Source organism: Equus przewalskii, chromosome 3, assembly GCF_037783145.1.
Source record: "Equus przewalskii isolate Varuska chromosome 3, EquPr2, whole genome shotgun sequence".
Taxonomy (NCBI): Eukaryota; Metazoa; Chordata; class Mammalia; order Perissodactyla; family Equidae; genus Equus; species Equus przewalskii.
Window position 1 is genome coordinate 9947651 of NC_091833.1, and position 20582 is coordinate 9968232.

Sequence of the window (20582 nt, forward strand, 5' to 3'; positions counted from 1 at the left end):
CCTTCTCCGCTGTCCCGCCGGGCCCCGCCCCTCCAGGCCCCGCCCCGAGGCGGAGCTAATCCTGGCCCCGCCCCCGGGAGGGCACTTCCGGCTCCGCGGAATTCCGGGCGCGGGTGCTGGCGGACAGGTCCTGTGGTCGCGGAGGAGGCCCCATGAGTGCGGCGCCCCTGGTGGGCTACAGCAGCAGCGGCTCGGAGGATGAGGCCGAGACCGAGGCCTGCGCCCGGCCGGGGGTTGGAGGCCGCCATCGGTGAGGAGCGAGGAAGGCTTTCTGGGGAGGGGGCGGGTGCGCGCGAGACCCCGAGGGGAGCCGAGCGTCGGGGTGGGCGGGGGTGCAGGGCGGCTCGCGAAGGAAGGAAAAGGGGCACCGGGGGAAAGGAAGATCCGGAGCACAGCCAGCCCCGGACAGAGCCCCCGAGTGCCCCCACCTGGCTAGGCCAAGGTCAGGAAGCAGGAAACGTGGGTTCGGGTCCAGCCTCCGCCGCTGGCCCACTCCATCGCCTGGCGCGCACCGCTGTCCCACCCCAGGTCTGTTTACTCACTTGGAGAGTGTTTTCATTCATGCAGTAAATATTCCTTGAGCCCTCCCTCTGCGCCAGGCTCGCGACTCAACAGTGTACACAATGATCCAGGGCTCTTACTTTATGGCGCTCGGGTTCCTCAGTGCCGGGCCTGGCGCTTGCTGAGTGCTTTTCCAGCAGAATCGCCGTTATCTCACAGTAGCTCCATCAGGTAGGGTACACTTTACAGGTGAGGAAACTGAGGCCCAGAAAGGGCACCTGACTTGCCTGAGACCACAGAGTTAGGAAGTGCCACTCCAGCTCAGGCTTGTCCGGTTGGGGAGTGTGACCTCTGAACCATACATGGCTGCCTGCCCAGTTGTTTCCCGTGGGGACCACCTCCCTGCAAAGTCTGGCTCCTCCAGCTGTTGGGAGACCGCGATGAGACAATACTGGGGAAAGAGCTTTGTACTTATCTAGAAGCTGCTTACAGCACCTGGTGGGAAATATACACACAGTCACCTGGATAAGAGGTTACAACTTTTGTGGTATGTACAGAGGTAGAGAATGCTGGGAGGATAAATGTTCTCATTTTCTTTTTTTCTCTTGCAGTGGACAGAGCCCCCTTCCCAGCCAGAGGTTGCCAGTACCCGACAGCGTGCTGCACATGTTCCCGGGCACGGAGGAGGGGCCTGAGGATGACAGTGCAAAACATGGGGGCCGGGTGCGCACCTTCCCCCACGAGCGGGGCAACTGGGCCACTCACGTCTACGTACCATGTGAGTGACGTGTGAAAGGCAGGTGGCTGAGACTGATAGGTGCCTTGTGAGGGAAGGAAGCTGGCCCCAACCAGGAGGAAGAAGCCAGAGACCTCTCACGCTAGTGGTGGGAAAGAGGTGGACTCAGAAGACGGAGAAAGAGTGTCAAGAATTGGGGAATTTTTCTGTAAACTTGGTTGCAGTTTAAATTCACTGCCTGAAATATTTTTTGTTAACCCTGAGTATAATGTTCTTCCTGCTCGTGAGGAGGTGACCAAGGGAGGGTCTTGGGCAGAGTGTCAGGGCCATCCCGGAATGCAGCTACAGCTGACACTTCATTTCTAAGAGGTCCCAGCGGGGTTCAAGTCCCACCCAGCCCTAATGAGTGAGTGGCAAGCAGGCAATGTCCAGACTTCAGTGTCAGAGCTGGTTCCACCACCCCACTGCTCTGGGTGCCCTTTACTAACTTACTGGACATCTCAGAGCCTCAGTTTCCTCATCTCTAAAATGGGGATAGTAGTAATACTATCTCCTGTGACTTCTGTGAAGATTAAATCAGCTAATCTATGTCAAGTTCTTAGCACAATATACAAAGTAAGTGGTGGCTCTTATTAGTTCATACTAGATTGAGTATACTCTTGGCACCTCCATATCCCCATCCACAGATTGGGAATGATTCTCTATACTGCCTGTTTACCAGGACTTTGGGACAAATTGAGTAACTCACCAGCTGTGAGCAGACTGTTAACCATGCAGCTCTAGTCACATGTTTGATAAAAAAATAAATATGTGAACATACAATGGTTGGCATTGTAGTGTTCTTTGTTTTTGTGAAAAAGTAGGAGCATTCTAAGTGTCTATCAGGAGATTTTAAATGTCTAATAGGAGACTGATTAAAGAAATACACTGTTTCTGGCTGTGGGTTACTGTGGGGCTGTAATCATGGGCTTGACAACTCTGTCCTGAGAGCAAGGGTGTGCAACAGGTAGTGTTAGATGAAGACAGCCAGCGGCAGAAGTTTGAATATATACATTAGTATATGCACTGAGACAAGGCTTTCTGACGGTCTTTGTCTGTAGGATGGTAGTCTTGAAAGTGGGGTACGTGTGCCCTGGAGGATATGTCAGGATTATCCATTAGGAAGAAAGTACTAGAACTTTTTTGTGTATTTCTTTTTATCTCATCTTCTTAAATTTCTGTTCTTAAGAGCATGCGTTTTATAACACACGTAACTTTACAGAGTAGCACGCATTTGTATTTATAAATAAATCCACGTTTATTGCAGGTATGTGTGCCAGCTTGTTTTCCTAAGGGCCTGTGTGATCACAGTGGTGTGGAGCCCACTGCTCTAGGTGGTGGGGTTTCAGGGGCCCCTGCTTTCTCCTTTGCATTTCCTTTTTACTTGAATTCTTTACAGTGAGCGTGGGTGTGTTACTTCTGTAATCAGAAATACCTATTAAAATATTATTACAATGTATAGATATAGGCTTCTGTCAAAGTAATTTTCTCATAAGACCCAGAGTGAATAAGGCCTTTGCCTCTGGGCTTCCCGAATCAGCCGTGCCACCCTGGCTGAGGGAGCAGCCCACCGTCCCCGCTCTCCCACTCCAGATGAAGCCGGGGAGGACTTCCTGGAACTCCTTGACGCGTTGCTGCCCCACGCCCAGACGTACGTGCCCCGGCTGGTGAGGATGGAGGCATTCCACGTCAGCCTGTCCCAGAGCGTGGTTCTGCGCCATCACTGGATCCTCCCCTTCGTGCAGGCTCTGAAAGACCGTGTGGCCTCCTTCCAGAGGTGAGTCCCAAGTGCGTCCCTCGGCCCCTCCTCTCCCTCCCCTGCAAGGCTCCTCCTCCCGTCCTGAGGTACTGTGGGGATGTAGGTGGGGGACGTGTTACCCAGCAAGCAGGCCAAACCTGGAGGATAGAACACGGAGCTCCCGGGGCTGCCGGCTGCACGTCCTGGGTGACCTTGGGCACGCCACATGACCTCTGGAGGCCCCCGAGGCCTTCTCTTGTGTGTGGGTCATGGGAGCGGTGGTGGCTGCCTCAGAGGGGACTTGGGAGTGAGGTGACATCATGCATGCCCTCAGAGTGGCACATGGCGAGAGATCAGAACAGGACCTTGCTTCTGGTTTTGTCTGCCAGCTGAGGGCTTTTTTTCCTTAACTGTTCTCATTCCTCTTCTTCCTACCAGAAAGGCTTTTCCTCCTAGACTTGGCCAGATCAAAGCCCTGCTCCTTCACTGAGGCTTTCCCGGTGGGCATCTCCCCCAGAGTCCCTCAGTCCCAGGGAACATCCGGTCCTGTGGTTGTTTACGCCCCTGGAGCGCATTTCGCTCCGTCCTCCTATCCGGTCATTCCCACGTCTGTCTCCCCCTTTGGAGCCCAAGTTCCTGCAGGCCCAGGGGTGTGCTTCTTGAATTAGCCCACATCTTTTCTCCAGGTGCTTTCCCCACTTCAGGCATCAAAGGCATGTTTGTTGAGTGACTGAGCAGGCAAGAGGGAGCCCAGAAATCCTGCTCTGGGGCCTCTGAATGTTGGTTCTAGGAGCCTAAGAAGCCATCAACGTGGTGGTCTTCTCACCCTGGTTTTGTCTGCAGAGCCCTGTCTTCAGATGAGGTGTACACAAAAGCCCAGATGTGTAGATGTGTAAGAGAGAGAAAAACAGAGTCTTCTAGCCAGAGCCCCTCCCCCAGAGTTCAGAAGGCCTCAGGAGGAATTCCGTGGAACTCCTCTGCCTGACTGGAGAACTGCCCATTTAGTTTAACCCCTTCTGAGGGCCAGCGGAGGAAAGGATTTGCTCCAATTCAGCCAATTAGCCAGAGAATCAGGACTGAAACTCATCTCCCCGCCTAATCCAGCCCCCGCCCCTTTTTTCATTGTCATTACCCAGTTTATTGAGCCATATGTCCATTCGTCTGGCTTCTCTTGATCTCAGGTGCCAGAAATCCAGCCTCGAGTCCTTTAAACTGAGAGGCCTTCCAGGCTGGTGTAACTACAGAGTTCAGAGGGGGCGCTGGCTTCATGCATGTGTGGATTGGGGTGACCAGACGATGTCAGATGGCACCCGACTCTCACCGCCTCTCGGCTCTGCCCCTCTCTGCGTTGGCTTCATTCTCACAAAGGCAAAGGAGGCTGCCAGCCTCTCCAGGCTGCTGGTCTACCATCCTGGACAGGCAGCCCTTTTTTCTAAGAGCTTCAGCAAAAGTCTCGGGAATGACCTTGATTGGTCCGACTTGGCTAACATGCTGTCCCTTTGTGAGTGGAGTTAACGAGACCCTTTCCCTTCTCTACATGAGCATGCTTCACTTAGCCTGCTTCTGGCTCTGTCCCCTGGATAAAGCTGTGTTTGTGGGCCACATCACTTATGGTAAAATGACTTACTGGCACCCCGCATCTGGGCTGGGAAGACTATGGGTGGACTAAGTCCTTGGCGGGAAGCTCAGCTCTGGGCTCTCTGCATACAGTGGTCCTTGAACTGGGCGAGTCCCTTGCTGGGAACTCTGGAAATTTTTCCCAAGGGCCATGACAAGAGATATTGGCATGGATGTAGCTTGTTCTCTTGCTCACTTGGGGACCAGAGAACAGCACCTGGACCGCTGGGTTGGCTCCCCTGATGCTGTCCTGAGGGTGCACAGTGTTTCCTGCCCTGCGTCCTGAACGAAGCTGGGCCAGGTGGCCTCTTCAAGTTTGTCTGGTTGAGCCTGAGATGACCACGAGCGGGCAGTGCACGTTTGGTTCTCTTGCTGCGATGGAGGGAATGCTGTGCTCTGATTGGCCAGGCCTGGGTCAGGTACGCCCCCTGGGGTAGCGGGGTGGGGACCACTCCACCAGCACAATGTGGGAGACAGCCCTCCAGTACAAGATACCAGAAGGGTTGTTGGTTGATGTATTAGGGTTGTCCGGAGGAACAAACCAATAAGATCTGCATGGAGGTATCTAAGAGGAGGTTTATTATAGGAATTGGGTCATGTGGTTCTGGGAGGCCGGGAAGTCCGCTATCTCCCCTCTGCAAGCTGGAGAACCAGGAAAGCAGGCGGTGTAACTCAGTCCATCCGATTACAAAGTCCTGCAAATCGGGGGCTGATGGTGTAAGTCCTGACATGAGCCTGGAGGCCTGAGACCCAGGAGCAGCGATGTCGGAGGGCAGGAGAGGAGGGATGCCTCATCCCAAGCAGAGAGGGAACGCCCCCTTCCTCGCCTTTCTTCTATTCCGGCCCTTGGGGATTGGATGACACCCGCCCACACTGGGGAGGGCCCTCTGCCTCACTCAGGTCCTCAATTCAAACGCTAATCTTTCCCCAAACTCCCTCACACACCTGGAGGTGATGCTCTACCAGCTGTGTGGGCGTCCCTTAGCCCCATCCAGTGGACACATAAGATCACCCGTCACGAGTCCGTCCCTTGTCAACTTGACACTTACATGCATCTCCTTAAACCAGGCTTGTTTCCAAGTTAAGACCATAACACTTCTACCTGACGGGACACAACCATGCTGTGTCCATCTGAAAACGCACTCATCCTTCCCCAGCAGTGGGGGGAGAGCTCCTGCATAATGTTTGCTCTCCTGATATCGCGTAACTTGCATACTATGACGTAAAATAAACAGGACTTCGATACTGAGGTAAAGTCAGTACCTTTTATGTTACACGATAAGGGAATAAGAGAAGTAAGAAAATAGTTATTTGCTTAATATATGTATGTATACACACAAACGTGTTCATCACAAAATAAGGGGGAAATACCATGACAGTTAGAGTCCTCGGTTCTGAAACCCGTCACGTGGTTGTAGCTGGTGTGTAACCACCTTCTCCTGCTCCCTAGTGTGTCTTCCATTTGCCTTCAGCAGGCACCTCAGCTGGTTGTGGTTCTTTCCCTGGGAGAATGACCCAAACCTTCATTCCTAAAGGGTCTGGCCCATTACTAGTCCTGCCTGGATGGGGTGGTTGTAGTTTTCCATTGACCTTAATCACGGGCCATGGTAACACTAAGAGACGCCCTGCAGGATCTCCTGTATTCCAGACGTCTCTTCCTTACCTCCATTGTGGAGGAGTCCAGTTTCTCCTTGATAGTCAGGATCAGTGACCCCAGCCAACACCACAGTTCCCTCGTCTGTTGATTCGGGGCCTGAGGAGCCCAAAGTACCCAGCTGGAGTCTTAAGTTCCTGTTCAGTGGGACCATTATGTCTCCTGGTGGAAGCATTTCTCCCTCTGGAGCCAAGACCTCTGGGCCACCAGAGCATAAAGTTGTGGGAACAGGAAGCAAAAATTCTGCTAATGGGTCACTAGGGTGATAGTGGTGCCACTCCCATTTCCACTCCTTGATTCCTGGGCCCGTGAATCCTGGCTCTGGGGGAAACAGCACCATTTGTTGCTTGCTGATTCAGAGCATATACCGCCTTCTGGAGAATCTTGCCCCGGCCCTGCAAGGTATGGCTACCTGGCTGGCACTGTAAGTGAGTCTTCAGAAGGTTGTTTCACTGCTCTATGAAGCCACCCGCTTCAGGATGGTGGGGAGCGTGGTGAGACCAGAGAACCGCATGGGCGTGGGCCACTGTGGCACTTCTTTTGCTGTGAAGTGAGTCCCTTGATCAGAAGCAATGCTGTGTGCAGTACCATGATGGTGGATGAGACATTCTGTAAGTCCGTGGGTGGTAGTTTGGGCAGAAGCACTGCATGCAGGGAAGGCAAATCTGTATCCAGAGTAAGTGTCCATTCCAGTACGAAGGAAGCACTGCCCCTTCTGTGATGGAAGTGGCCCAGTGTAATCAACCTGTCACAGGGAGCTGGCCGGTCGCCCCGGGGCATGGTGCCGTATCAGGAGCTCAGTGTTGGTCTCTGCTGCCAGCAGATTGGGCACTCGGTGGTGGCCATAGCCAGGTTGGCCTTGGTGAGTGGAAATCCATGTTGCTGAGCCCAGATGGAACCTCCATGCCTGTCCCCATGTCCACTTAGTTCATGAGCCCGCTGGGCAATGACGGGTGGCTGAGCAAGGAGGCTGACTGGTAGCCACAGGCTGGGTCGCCCCATCCACTTGAGTATTAAAATCCTCCTCCCTCAGGTCGCCCTTTGGTGAGCAGTCACATGGGACACAAATATCTTCACGTTCTTTGCCTATTCAGAGAGGTCAGTCTATATACTTCTTCCCCAGACCTCTTTGCCACCAACTTTCCAGTCATATTCCTTCCACGTCGCTGAGCGTCCAGCTCAGCCACCGGCCGCAGCCCATGAGTCAGTGTACAGTCATACATGTGGCCATTTCTCCTTCCCGGGAAAATGAACAGCCAGACGCCCTGCCCAAAGTTCTGCCCCCGGGGAGGATGTCCCTTCACCGCTGTCCTCCAGGGATGTCCCGGAGAGGGGCAGAGTGCCGCAGCTCCACCCTCAGGGGTGCCTGCACGTCGTGCAGAACCGTCTGCCAGCCAGGCCCAAGTCTTGTCTTCCTCTGTCAACCGATTGTAGGGAACTCCCCACGAGCCCACAGGTGCAGGCCGCGAGAGAGAAGACAGGGTAGGAGGGGTGGGGACCACGGGCATTTGGGCCACTTCTTCACGTAACTTACTTGTGCCTCGGAGCCTGCTCAGGCCTGGTTGTGTGTACTGTATCCATTTGACGATGGAATGCTGCTCTGCAATGCCCACTTATGACTCGGTGGGAGAGATGAAACCCAGCTCATGACGGGCAGCTGAGGTCACATGGTAACTTGGTGGCCCATGGTCAGGCATTCAGTCTCTACTAAGGCCCAGTAGCAGGCCCAGAGCTGTTTCTCAGAAGGAGAGTAGTGATCTGTGGATGATAGCGGGGTCTTCAAACTCCTGAAGGTCCACACTGCAGTTCACCCACGGGGCCCTGACAAAGGCCCCAGACAGCATCCCTGTTGGCCACGTCAGGCACCGTCGGATCTAGTGGATTGTGTGTCCCAGTGTCAGAGCGGCTCGCACAGCAGCCAGGAACCTGTTGTTGCAGAGCCTTCTCTGGTTCTGGGCCCCACTCAAAACCGGGGGCTCTTCAGGTCACTCGGCAAACGGGCCAGAGTAACACACTAAGTGAGGAGTACATTGCCTCCATGGTCCAAGGAGGCCCACTGGGTGTTGTGCTTTTTTCTTGGTCGTAGGAGAGGCCAGATGCAAGAACTTCTCCTTCATCTTGGCAGGGATAGTTCGACATGCCCTACTCCATTGGACCCCTAGAAATTTCACTGAGGTGGAAGGCCCTTGAATTTTTGCTGGATTTATTTCCCACTGTGTGGCACGCAAATGTCTTACCAATGAGTCTAGAGTAGTTCCTACTTCCTGTTCACTAGGTCCAGTCGGCATAGTATCATCAATGTAATGGACCAGTGCAATCTCTTGTGGAAGCGAAAGGTGATAAATTATGGCCTAGGGCTGGAGAGATGGTGCATCCTGAGCTCAGGCAATGAAAGTGTATTGCTGGCCTTGCCGGCTGAAAGCAGACTGCTTCTGGGCCTTATGGACAGGGGTGGAGAAAAATATATTTGCCAGATCAACAGCCGCATACTAGGTACCAGGGGATGTGTTAATATGCTCAAGCAATGAAAACACATGTGGAACAGCAGCTGGAATTGGAGTCACCACCTGGTCCAGTTTATGAAAATCCACTGTCATTGTCCGAGACACATCTGTCTTCTGCACAGCCTACACAGAGCTGAATGGAGATGTGGGCACCGCCACCACTGCATGCTTCAAGTCCTTCATGGTGGCACGGGTCCCTGCTGTCCCTCCAGGGATGTGGGATTGCGTGTGGTTTCCTATTCTCCTGGTTAGAGGCGGTTCTGATGACTTCCTCTTGGCCTTTCCCACCATAATAGCCCTCACGTAGCTGGCTGAACCTGATGGTCCCTGTGTAACTGATCGGAGTGGTGGATGGGTGGCTGTTTCTGCCCCACTTTCACATCAACAGAGACCACATCCCCTCACTAAACCATCACAGGTGAGAGCAAGGGCTTTGGAATCAGCAGACTGAGGTTCAAATCGGGGCTCACCAAATTCAGCCTCGCCGAGCTTCAGTTTGCTTGTCTGTGAAATGGGCACAATCATAGTGCCTGACCACAGAGTTGTGTGAGGACCCCCCGAGCTGATGTGCACACAGCCCTCAGCTCAGCCCTGGCACACAGGAAATGTCATTGTCATTGCTCAGGCTAGATCGGAATTGTCTTTTTTTAACCTGCTAGGAACAAATTGGCCCTTAAATGATCTATTATCACCAACTTGATGAATAAGACTTTCTCAGGTCCCATCAGTAAAGTTGAGATAGTCTCAATTGTTTATTGGAACGAGCTGCTATTAATAAACTAAAATTCTTGCTAGCATCCACATGAAGCTATTTGTTACTTGGACTGGGTAATTATTTAAGGCCTTGTCCAGCTCTAACATTTTAGGCTTCAGTTTACCACCTGTATAATAGGGTGACAATCCTAAGTGTGAAGCAAGTTAGCTATATTTTCAAAGTACTTTTTTTTAATATAAATTATTTTTTCTGATTTTTTTTTCCTTTATTATTCTTCCTAAAATGTGGTCTGTCTTCTTCTGAGTTTCAGATTCTGCTTTACTGCCAACCAGGTAAAGATTTATACCAATCAAGAGAAAACCAGGTGGGTTTCCCAGCTCTGCCCCCAATTGCTTCCAGAAGATTCTTTAGAATAATGATTGTCTGTCTCAGTTTTTTGTTTGTTTGTGTTTTAACCAACTCTATGACAACAAAGGCAGCAGTTCCCAAATCTGAACCTTTCATTAAGAAAAATAACTAGGGGAGCGTGGGGGGGAGGGGCAGAGTAGAGAAAAACATCTTGGTATAGAGAAAAAAACCTGAGACAGAAAGAAAACCTGGGTTCCTGCCCGGCTCTGTCCCCGATTTAAGGTTTAGCTCATCTCTTCACCTCTGTGACCTTCCGTTTCCACGCCGTCACACGCCTGCCCTTGGTACCTCCACCGTTGGGCAGCTGTGGGGCTCAAGTGAGCCAAACAGGTTTTGAAAAGTAGTAAAGTATTACATGAATATAAGCAGGAATTGTTATTATCAAGGCTCCAAAGTGAGCCTCCCTGTCTGATCCACTCACTGGGCTGCCTTCTTCTCTTAGCACCTCTGAAAGGAGGGCTCACTCATTCGTTCATTCTACGAGGCACAGATTTATTAAGCGCCTGCTTGAGCCAGGCACTTGCTGTACACTGCAGATTCAGCAGGAAAAGCTCCACACAGTGCCTGCTCTTGGGGATCTTCCATTCTGCTGGGGAGACAGATAATATAAGTAAATGAGATCATTAGTAACTGGTGTGATATGAGGGAGAGTCAGGAGCACGTGGCCAAGGAGGGCACCAGGGAGGTGGCATTTGCTGGTGCCCTTCCCTGAGGATGGGAAGGAACCAGGCTTGGGAACAGGTGCCACAAGAGCCTTCAAGCAGAGGACACAGCCAACCAAGTGCCTCTGAGGCAGGAGGAGCTAGGCGTGTTCAAGGAGGCCAGCAAAGTGGGACCCGGGGAGCACGTGGGAGAGCAGCAGGAGATGAGCTGGGCAGGGTTAGCTCATGCAGGGCCTTCAAGGTCAAGGGAAAGAGTTTGGATGTTCAGTGTCATGGAGGCCACTGGAGGGATGTGAACAGAGGAGGGATGTGATCTGACTGATGTTTGTAAATGTCAGTCTGGCTAGATTGCGTCTGTGTCTCTGGCTACTGATTGGAGGCAAGTTGTAAGGGAGCAAGGGTGGACACAGGGAGAGCAGAGAGGAGGCAGGTGTCACCATCCAGCTGGGGAACCAGTGGTGGATTTGGGTGATGGCAGTGGAAGAGCCAAAAAGTGGACACATTCGTAACATACTGGAGGTAGAATCACCTGGAATAACCAATGGGTTGGATCTGTGTGAAAAGTAATAGGAAGAATCAGAGAAATCCCTGGGTTTGGGGTTTGAACAACTGGGTAAATCATGGCCCCATTTTCCATATGGGAAACACCAGTGGGGTAAAAATCAAAAGTTCTGCTTTGTATGTTAGGCCGTGCTGCCTGTTAGACCCCTGGGTGGAAATGTCACATATGCAATTGGGTATACAGGAGAGATGCCAACTGGAGACAGAAATTTGGGATCCATCGGCCCGTGTGATATCTAAAGCAAGGCTGCGTGAGATCAGCCTGCCGGAGAGGGCTGAGGATTGAGGCCTGCAGCCCGTGGGCATTTAGAGGTTGGAAAGAAGAGAGTGCAGAGGACACTGACAGGGAGGCCAGAGGTGGGGTCACACCAGGACCGTGTAGTGTCTTGGAAGCCAAGAGAGAAGGTTTCCAGGGGGAGGAGTCAGCAATATCAGATGCTGCTGAGCAGCCAAGATGAGGACAGAGACGTGTTCTTCAGATTCTATAACATGGAGCTCGTTGGCAACTTTATGAGAGGAGTTCCCGGCGAAGTGGGTTGAAGATGGGAGGTGAGGAATTAGAGTGAAGGTAGACAAATCCCCTGAAAAGCAGGTTTACTGAGCGTGGGATGGGGGCTGGCTGAAGCTGTGGGCTCAAGGGAGGGTTTTTAAGGATGAGAGGGCATGTCTGAGTGCTGACGGGACGGTAGCTGGTGCCAGAGAGCAAAGTCCTCGAGAAAGGGTCGCGACTCAGGAGGGAGGATGGAGAGCGTGGTGCAGAGGCTTCGGGGCCTGTAGACCTGGCGCTGGCAGCTGAAGGCGTGCCCACGAGGGTTATTAGACCCTGGGAGGGAGGAGAGCCGTGTGGTTGGACTCAGGGAAGGAAGGTTCACAGACGGAGGAGAGGAGGATTGAAAGAGCAGCTCAGAGAGCAGGAAAATGATCTGACCCCAAGACAGGCATAGAGCCGACGGCCCAGGCCTGTGCGCTGTCTGTCTGTCTGTCGCAGCCTCTGCCCCAGCACGCGTGGTTTATGTTCTCAGAGGCTGCACCTCATGCCCTCTTGTCTCCACTTCTGTCTCCCCACAGGACCTTTGTTGGGCTCGAGGTCACCTCAGGGCACGCCCAGTTCCTGGACCTGGTCTCTGAGGTGGACAGAGTCATGGAGGAATTCGACCTCCCCACCTTCTACCAGGTAATGAACAGGGCTTTGTCTTCCCCATGGGCCCATCTGTAAGGGGAATAAAACCAGCCTTCAAGAAGCCCCTGTGAGAGGAAACTGAAGAGCCCTCCAGAACTTTCCCATGTCCCCAGTGCCAGCCTGCAGGGGACACACACCCCTGCAGAGAGGAGGGGTCTGGGGTGTGGTCAGATGCGGCCCACCCAAAGTCCCCCATGTCTTAGAAATCTTTTGTTATATCTAAAATATGCATGAGATTTATGCCTTCTACTCCATAATGTATCTGTGTTTATTTGTATACTTTTTAAGAAGACGCTTTCCCAAGTGTTTTTTAGTAAAAACTAAAAACACTCTGGGAAGAGTTGCAGCTCCACACACCTTCCCACGCCTTGGCCCGTGCCCTCCAGGGGTACTTGAACTCCAAGCTCAGTGTCAAGGCTTTAAAGGGCCATTGGTTTCAATATATTCTTTTAAAATCATGCTGAGGTATATAAGCATGAATTTGGATAGAAATAATTTACCGTTTCTTCATAACTTTAGACATTGGGGGTTTTGTTCATTTCATCTTAGAAAGTATGTCATCTATTGAAACGCTTTAGATCAGAAAATAGAGTCGGAGCCTGGGTTCGCTTCCACGTCCCAGATTTAATGACTCTGCGACATGTAAAGAAGAGCCTCTGAGAAGGGCTGTCTTAGCCAGCTCACGCTGCACACCATGCGCCACAGCCTGGGGGCCCACACAACAGAAATTTACCTTCTCACCGTTCTGGAGCCTAGAAATCCAAGGTCAAGGTGCCGTCATGGCCAGTGGCAGGGAGGACTCTGCCTGGCGTGTAGACAGCCGTGTTCTTGCTGGTCCTCACACGGGAGAAACAGGAGGCAAGCCCTCTGCTGTCTCTTACGTGGGCACGAATCCCGAGGGCCCCGCCTTCACAACCTCGTCTGAAACTAACTCACCTCCCCAGGCCCGTCTCCAAATGCCATCACAGTGGGGGTTAAGGTTAAGCATACAAATTTGGGGGGGAACACAATTCAGTCCATAGCAAGGACCAACCCACGGCAATGTTATCTATCTGTGGAGGATGCTTGGGATCAGTACTGAAGCTGAGCAGTTGACTAGTAGGTCGACACTCTGGTCTCCCCCGGGGCAGGCCAGGATCCAGCAGGGCTACCACGACAACTCTGTCCGAGACCTGCTGTGACGTCTGACCTGCCTTGGCGTCCAGGTGAGCCCCTGCCTCCCTGCTGTCCCTCCGCAGGACCCTTCATTCCACATCAGCCTGGCCTGGTGTGTGGGCGATGCGCGGCTCCAGCTGGAGGGGCAGTGCCTGCGGGAGCTACAGGTGAATTCCCAGTGCGGGAGCCCAGAGGGTGCTGACCTCCAGGAGTGATGGGCTAGATGGTGGGGAGTGGGAGGGGGGCTGATGGCCCTGAGGATTAGGCATGCAAACCTGAATCCCTGGGAAATCACGGAGGTGGCGGGAGACCCCAGCTCCTAAGCTGGCTCCTGGAAGCGCAGTCCCAGACCAGCAGCCTCAGCATCACCTGGGATCTTGTCAGCAATACAGACTCTTTGGCCCCAACCCACACCTAAGAAATCAGACTTGCATTTTGGCAAGGTCTCGAGGGATCTGTGTGCACGTTAAAATCTGAGAAGCGCTGCCCTAGAGCACTGGTCTGGGAGGACGCTGCAGGCCTCCCCAGAAGTCCTAGCCTCTTGCCCAGAAGTCAAAGGCTTGCGTGCCCACAGGGGCCTGGCTGGTGTTGGGAATGAGCGAGGCATGCCAGGTGTGAGAACATCCACCCTCGCTGACTCCCCGCCTCTAGGGGAGGAGACCATGGGGAGGGTTGCCCTGCAGGAATGTGGACCTGGTGTTGCTAGCACTTCTCTTTCAAGAGAAGCCAGAAATGCAGATTTTAGCATGTAACCTCCCTATTTTCAAAGGTTGGCAGCTAATATGTATTTTTAAAAAAAACATTTTGTAAGCCAAACAAAACATGTGCAGGCGGGATCAGGCCCAGGGGCCCTCACCAAACAGCCACCTCGGCTGTGGCCTGATCACGCTGGCGGTGGCAAGGAGTTCTGGTTTGGGGCTCCAGCAGACCCAGGGTCCGGTCCTGGTTTTGTTGAGTTCTGTCATCCAGGTCTCTGAGCATCCATTTCCTCATCTGCAAAGTGGGGATGAAAGGCCCCACCTCCCAAGACTGCAGAGCTGATAAGACGAGAGAACCAGGCTCAGAGTCTGGAGCCTGCATGGGCCTCGGTCTCCCCCGGCAGTGCCCTCTGGGTCCCTGATTCCCATTAATGTGACTGTCCTCTCCCGCTGCTGGTTTCAGGCGATTGTGGATGAGTTTGAAGACTCCGAGATCCTGCTGCGCGTGCGCGCCGGGCAGGTCCGCTGCAAGTCTGGGAACAAGTTCTTCTCGATGCCTCTGAAGTGAGCACCAGAGGCCCTCCTTGTCCCAGGCCCCTCTGCAGGCCAGGCAGAGATAGAGGAGCCTGCTCAGATCGATGGGGATGCTCCCCGCCTCCCACTGGGAGCTGGGCCGCAGGCCCAGCCACTCCTGGTTGTCCCTGGGGGCTGGTTCTCTCCTCCGCCTTTTAGGTGGCAGGTCCCGTCCCACTGTGTTGTGGTCATTTCCAGAAATCACCAGTAGAGGGCAGCCTGGGCCTCCTAGTTCTAGGTCTGTGGTGGTTATGCAAAAAAAAACTAGGGGTCACCCGGTGAGCCCACCCAGACTCGGCCAGAATCCCCACTGTAGTCCCTCCAACAAACGGCCCCTCCCCGCACCCCCCTTCAGCTGCTCGCATTTTGACGCCATTGGCCTCAGACCAGGGTTTCTAAAACCATCATGCCCTGGCTCATCCCTGCTCAAGCCAGGCCCTAGGGTGCTTCGGTGGGCCTGTCACCATCCTTCCTTGAAGCCTGTCGCTTCTATTTATTTATTTTTAGTTTCACCCCCTCCTATGCAAGCAGAGGCCATTTCAGGGCCAAGGTACAGGGTGCTAATTTGTGGTTCAGCCTCAGTTTTCTCCGTTCCTTCCTCCCACTCGCCCCCAGCCAGGTGCCTGGGGAGACGAGCAGATGTTTCGTTTTGGCCTGGCTCAGGGCTTTACGCCAGGCCTCCAACTCTCTGTGACCTCTGGCTTCCCATCGGCTTTCCCAGAGCGGCCGGGAGGCGCCTTCTCCAGTCAGAGTTCTCTGTCCGCTGCCTCCAGCTGCCTGCTGTGGCTGGTGGGCATCCTAATGGGAGGCGGAGGAAGGACTGGGGTTGCACAGGATTTTTATTTTTCATCAAGCCCACACCAGAGCAAAGGACCAGCCCTCTCCAGATGCTATCCGGATTCCTGGTGGTGGATGAAGAGATATTTTTATGTTATAGCTTTAAATTATGTTCAAATAAAAATGGTGAATTTTGTTTTGAACTGCTTCTGTTCAACTAGGTGAAAAGCTGAGATTCCTCCATCCCCACCTTGTCCAGTGTGCTTCACAGCCTAAGGGACGCTTAGGAGTCCCTGTTATGACTTGTAAGGTGGCCTTGAGAGGCGTTAATGATGCCTGAGTGAAATGAGGGTGGCTCACGCAGCCGGCCAGGCCTGCACACCAGAGAGGTCGACATAGCACATCTGGCCCAAGGCTGGGCACGTGGCAAGGGGTCGCCACCCGCATTTCTCATCAGTGTAAGCACAGACGTTCAGACCTGACACGGCTCTCGGACTTTCAAAGGCCTGTCAGGCCCCTGTCACCTGTTCCTCCCAATAGCCCCTGAAAAGTAAACTGGCTAGGAATGATTATTCCACTTTTACAGAAGAACAGGTGAAAATGACTTGCCTGGGGTCACTTGAGAACTCAGAGGTAAGGCCCTGGGTCTGCCCTAACCTCCACCCCGCCTGCGAGGCCTGCACCTGCCCCTGCTCCAGCCCAGACTGTGGCTCTGGCCCCACTCTGCCCCCCACACCTCTGCTTCCTGAGGCGAGCTCCCAATCACTGCTCTGACAGACCTGGGAGCTCACGTTCTGTGCCTTGTTCCCCAGCCCCCCTGCATTGATCTGCAGAACCCACTCTGACTGGTCAGTCGGTTCTTCTGGCTTTTGAGGTCACGCTAGAGAGAAGAAGCCAGGCTTCCTGGCACACAAGGAACACAGCAAACCCACTGTGCAGCCAGCACTTACCGACACCCGCTCTGTGCCAGGCCCTGAACTGGGGCAGTTGGGTGAATCAGACTCATGGGGCCTTCTGGATGCTCACAACTGGGTGATGGGGGGACGGGCAGGGGGCGGAGAAGAATCCCCATCCCCACTCTGCTCCTCAGACTGGGAAGTACAAACAAGGCCACCCAATTCCCTGCGGGTTCCAATTTCAGGATGGAGGCCAGCCTCCAGCAAAGCAGGTTCTGTGGGCACAGACCACCATATTGTCCTTATCAGAGACACCAAGCCGCATCTTGGGACTGGCTCTTCCTGAGAGGGGGCCCACGTGTAATGGAGCACCACCATGAACAAACCCAGGAGGACTGGCCCGGCCGGTCCCCTGGGGGAGGATGTGGCACGGAAGGAATTAGAGTGCAGCGACTTTGAGGAATGGGCCAAGATCAATAACCAGCTCTTCAGTGGAGAATGGAAGGTGGTGATGGAGGAAGGAAGTAGGAGATTCACTGGGGGGAGGGGTCGGCAGGCCGGGGAGGCTGGGCGGCAGGGGCTTGGCGGGTGCCCAGACATTGAGCGAGCATGCTGCTGGAGAGGAGCGCGTTCCCGAGCGAGAGCGCTCCGCTGACAGTGCAGATGCAGCTGGGGCTCTTCCATAAGAGGAGATGTGCCTGGAGACAGAAGGCAAGAGCAGAGCAGGCTGGGGTCCACCCCTAGGCAGGCTGGCGAGGAATAAAGAAATGCTCTCGATGGGGGTTTTATCACACCACGGAGAGTGCAAAATCAACACATCTGGCCCTGGTGTCCTCAGATGTTCCCTGCAGGCGAGGGGAAGGATCATCTCCCAGCCCGCTTGGCTCGTGTCCACCTGGCATTTGGCTCTCTCCACACGCCTCTCCAGACCACCCCAGCTTTGTTTCCAAGGAAGAGGGAAATTACCTCGGCTTGTTTGTTTATTCCTTGTCTTGGTACCAGGAGCCTGAGGGGCCCTGGGGGGCAGCCTGGGGTGGGAGTGGGGGCCCTGGGCCTGGTGCCAACCCACAGCACCTTTCCTTTACCAAACAGGGGACCTTGCACCACCTGAGCCAGAATCTCCCTTTTACAACTGAGGAGACAAACCCAAAGAGGGGAGATAGCTTGCTCGAGATCGCCCAGTAAATTCGTGCAGGGCAGGAACCCCATGGCCTGCCTTCTAATCCAGAGCCATTTGTACAACCCCTCACGCCACATCAGGCTCCCAAAATGAAACTGTGAAATGACGTGTCTGGGCTTTAATTCAAAAGACTCCAAGAAAAAAGCCAATGGGGGAAGGTTAGGGTCTAGATGAAATGATATTGGCCAAATGTGGATAATGTTTCATACGGGTTGACTGAAGGGCTGGTGTTCACACATGTCGGTCCCACTGGTCCCCACCGGCCATGGGTTCTGGCCAGCCCCAGTAGAACCGCATGTCCCTAGGATGGATGGATGTACAAACCCACCACGGAGCCCCAAGGTGTCTGTAGGGGACAGAACAAATCACTGGAAGCTTCGAGGTCTGGTCACGGGGATGCCCTCTCCTTAAGGTAGGATTTTCCCCCAAGAGAGGAGCCTCCGTGAGAGAACAATGACCCCTGTCTGGCTGTGGCCTCTAAGAGCACTGCTCCCGGTTCCTGGGCTCCCCTCTTTACTAGATAGCCCCATAAACCTTTTTTTCATCGGCTGATTGGGGATAAATATTGTGAAAGATTACAAGTGTTCAGTTAAACTGACACAACCCTGTTGTCCGTTTCTGATGACCACTGTACATTTCCTAAATGGAAATTTCCAAGCAAAAAATTTAGAAATCCATTTCCCAAAGGAGGGACCCCCAGAGAAATCAGTTGGTGGAAATGGATGAAATTGCCCCAACCTCTTCTCCAATCCCCAATTTTGTTTCCCCGAGGAAGCTCTGCCCAACACCAGGCAATGTCCACCCCCCAGTGGGGCTGATGAAGACTCTTGGCTTGACCAAACTTGAGTCAGTCTCCCCTAACCCTCTCCCCAGCAAGGCCCCTCCCTGTACTTCCTGTAGAATCCAGTTTTAGCAAGAATCCTGCCAAATCAGGTTAGTGAGATTCCCCACCCTGATATCTGATCAAACTCCATCCCCACCACTCCCAGAGGATCTCCCATCACCCTGCCCGAGATCAGCAGAATCCCCCAGACTTGATGTCTCCTCTTTGTAATTTTCCATCCACCAAGGCCCTCCCCTCCCCACCCCCACCTTGCTCCTTGGCTCTTAATCCCCACTTGTTCTGGTTGTATTTGGAATTGAGCCCAGTTCTATACTGGAGTCTTTCTTCCCCTATTGCAATAGTTTTTTTAAATAAAATCTATCTTCACCACTTTAACTTCTGTCCAACTCTGTTTCTCTTTAGCAGTTTTTGGTGCTGTGACTTGGATCCGGATTGGAACCATCACTGGACCCTCAGACGTGACAAGCAGGCCTCCCAGTGCACACCTAGACCTTCTGTCTCCAGTCTGCTTGCTGGTTTGGGAACCCAGTGGCGAGCCCAATTCCAAAACCCAGCGCTCCGGATAAATGTCCACTGAAGCACAGCAAGGCCAGGTTTTGATTCTTAGGATTCTGAGAATATTCTAGAAGCTGGGCGAGAGTCGCCGACAAGCCGAGGCCGGGTTAGAGTCCTGGGTTTCTCTGTAACCAGCTGGGTTAGAGTCCCAGGTAAACAGAGGGTGGTGAAAGTCCCAGGCTTTTCTGATTGCGAGAGGTGAGTCTCTGTAAGGAACAGAGGCTGGGTTAGAAGCCCACGCTTCTCTGTTCACAAGTGTAACGTACACTGTTCAAGAACATGGGAGCCTCTTAATGGACTGAAACCTCTCCTTCTCAAACTCCTGCTGCCTATATGCTTCTATGACCCTATTACTGCCCGCTTTCCTTCTCATCAGCAAAACTTGACTAAAACTCTCTTGAGCTCCAGTGGTCCCTCTGGGGCTTCTGGGATATCCCCACATTAGTCCACCTAAGGGGAGCCCTAGGGCAAAAAGGAACAAAGATCTCTGATGAACAATGGTCCGCTGTTTTCACTTGCTATGAAGAAGCTGAAAAGCAGCTAAATGATTCAAACCTCAAAGTATTGAAGTTCTTAAACAATGTCTTCAGAAAATTTTTTCTGACCCTGTCAACCTTCTAGAATCCTTCACGGCACCCCCATATTCCCCTCCCAGCTCTCCTTTCTATCTCTCCTTCTCTCCCAGAATGTCCTTCACCAACAGCACCCCAGCCCCTCAACTGCCCGTAACTGTAAGGTTCACCAGATCCCCGTCTCTGGTAGATGGAGCCCAGGGTGCGGTCAGTACCCGTTCTCAAGTGAGGCCAACAGAAGACAACATTTAAACCTTGGTTTCGGTCAGAATTACGTCATCATCGAGAACCTTCCTGACTCCTGAAAGAAAAGGGAAAGATTTATTGAACAATTTAGGGTTGTTCTAGGAGCATGTGCTCCAGATTCCCCGATTTATATCAACTTATCCACCTACGGGTTGGCCGTGGGGATGCCCCCCTTTGGTTTAGAAAGGCCAATGGAACATCATTCCCAAAGACCCTCAAGGGTCTCAGATGACCCCTGGTTCCCAAGAGAAAATGAGAGAAGTAAGAAAAAATCCTTGGAGCCATCTCTCAGGTCTCTCCCACCAAACCCGATTGGTCCTGTATTCAAAATTGTAAACAACAAAGAGATGGCACTGGGGTAACTATTGCCATCAGTTAGAGACAACATGGGAAGCACATCGGGGCTGGAACTGACTTCCCCAACAGCCTTTGCTCTGGCCACAATCTTCGTCAATGGTCTCAGACCAGAGCTCCGTGACCCATTCCAGGGAAATAATATTAACCGGCAAAATGCAAACATGTCTGAGCTCCAGACATTAGCCCAGCATTATAATGACAGTATTTCAAGAAAAAATTGGAAAATACACAACACAAGCTTATGGCATAGCAATTAAAACAGCGAAAAAGACCTGAAAAATTTAATCTACGGCCAGCTCCAAAATCATGGTCTCCCATTGATCAACACACTTGCCGAAATTGAAAGAAAAAAAGACACTGTGTCCAGGAGTGCCCAGACCTCAAGAGGAGAGAAGAAGTCCAAGCCCCCTCCTC

The 20582-nt window shown here is 52.9% G+C and overlaps 1 protein-coding gene across 5 annotated transcripts; it reads left to right on the plus strand.

Annotated features, from left to right (window-relative positions):
- The first annotated feature begins 3 nt into the window (after nucleotides 1–3).
- USB1 (U6 snRNA biogenesis phosphodiesterase 1) lies at nucleotides 4–15721 on the plus strand. Of its 5 annotated transcripts, none has more exons than XR_011537940.1 (7): nucleotides 4–250; nucleotides 1113–1279; nucleotides 2870–3053; nucleotides 9815–9868; nucleotides 12204–12309; nucleotides 13446–13637; nucleotides 14632–15721. XR_011537940.1 is itself a non-coding variant. In XM_070611999.1 (7 exons), exons 1-7 carry the CDS (start codon nucleotides 153–155, stop codon nucleotides 14734–14736), a joined length of 798 nt encoding a protein of 265 aa, XP_070468100.1. In that variant the 5' UTR covers nucleotides 4–152; the 3' UTR covers nucleotides 14737–15721. The 5 variants fall into 5 exon arrangements, 4 of the variants coding, with proteins under 4 accessions (XP_070468100.1, XP_070468102.1, XP_070468101.1 ...); XM_070611999.1 differs by having other exon boundaries at nucleotides 13554–13637; XM_070612001.1 differs by lacking the exon at nucleotides 13446–13637.
- The last annotated feature ends 4861 nt before the right edge of the window (nucleotides 15722–20582 follow it).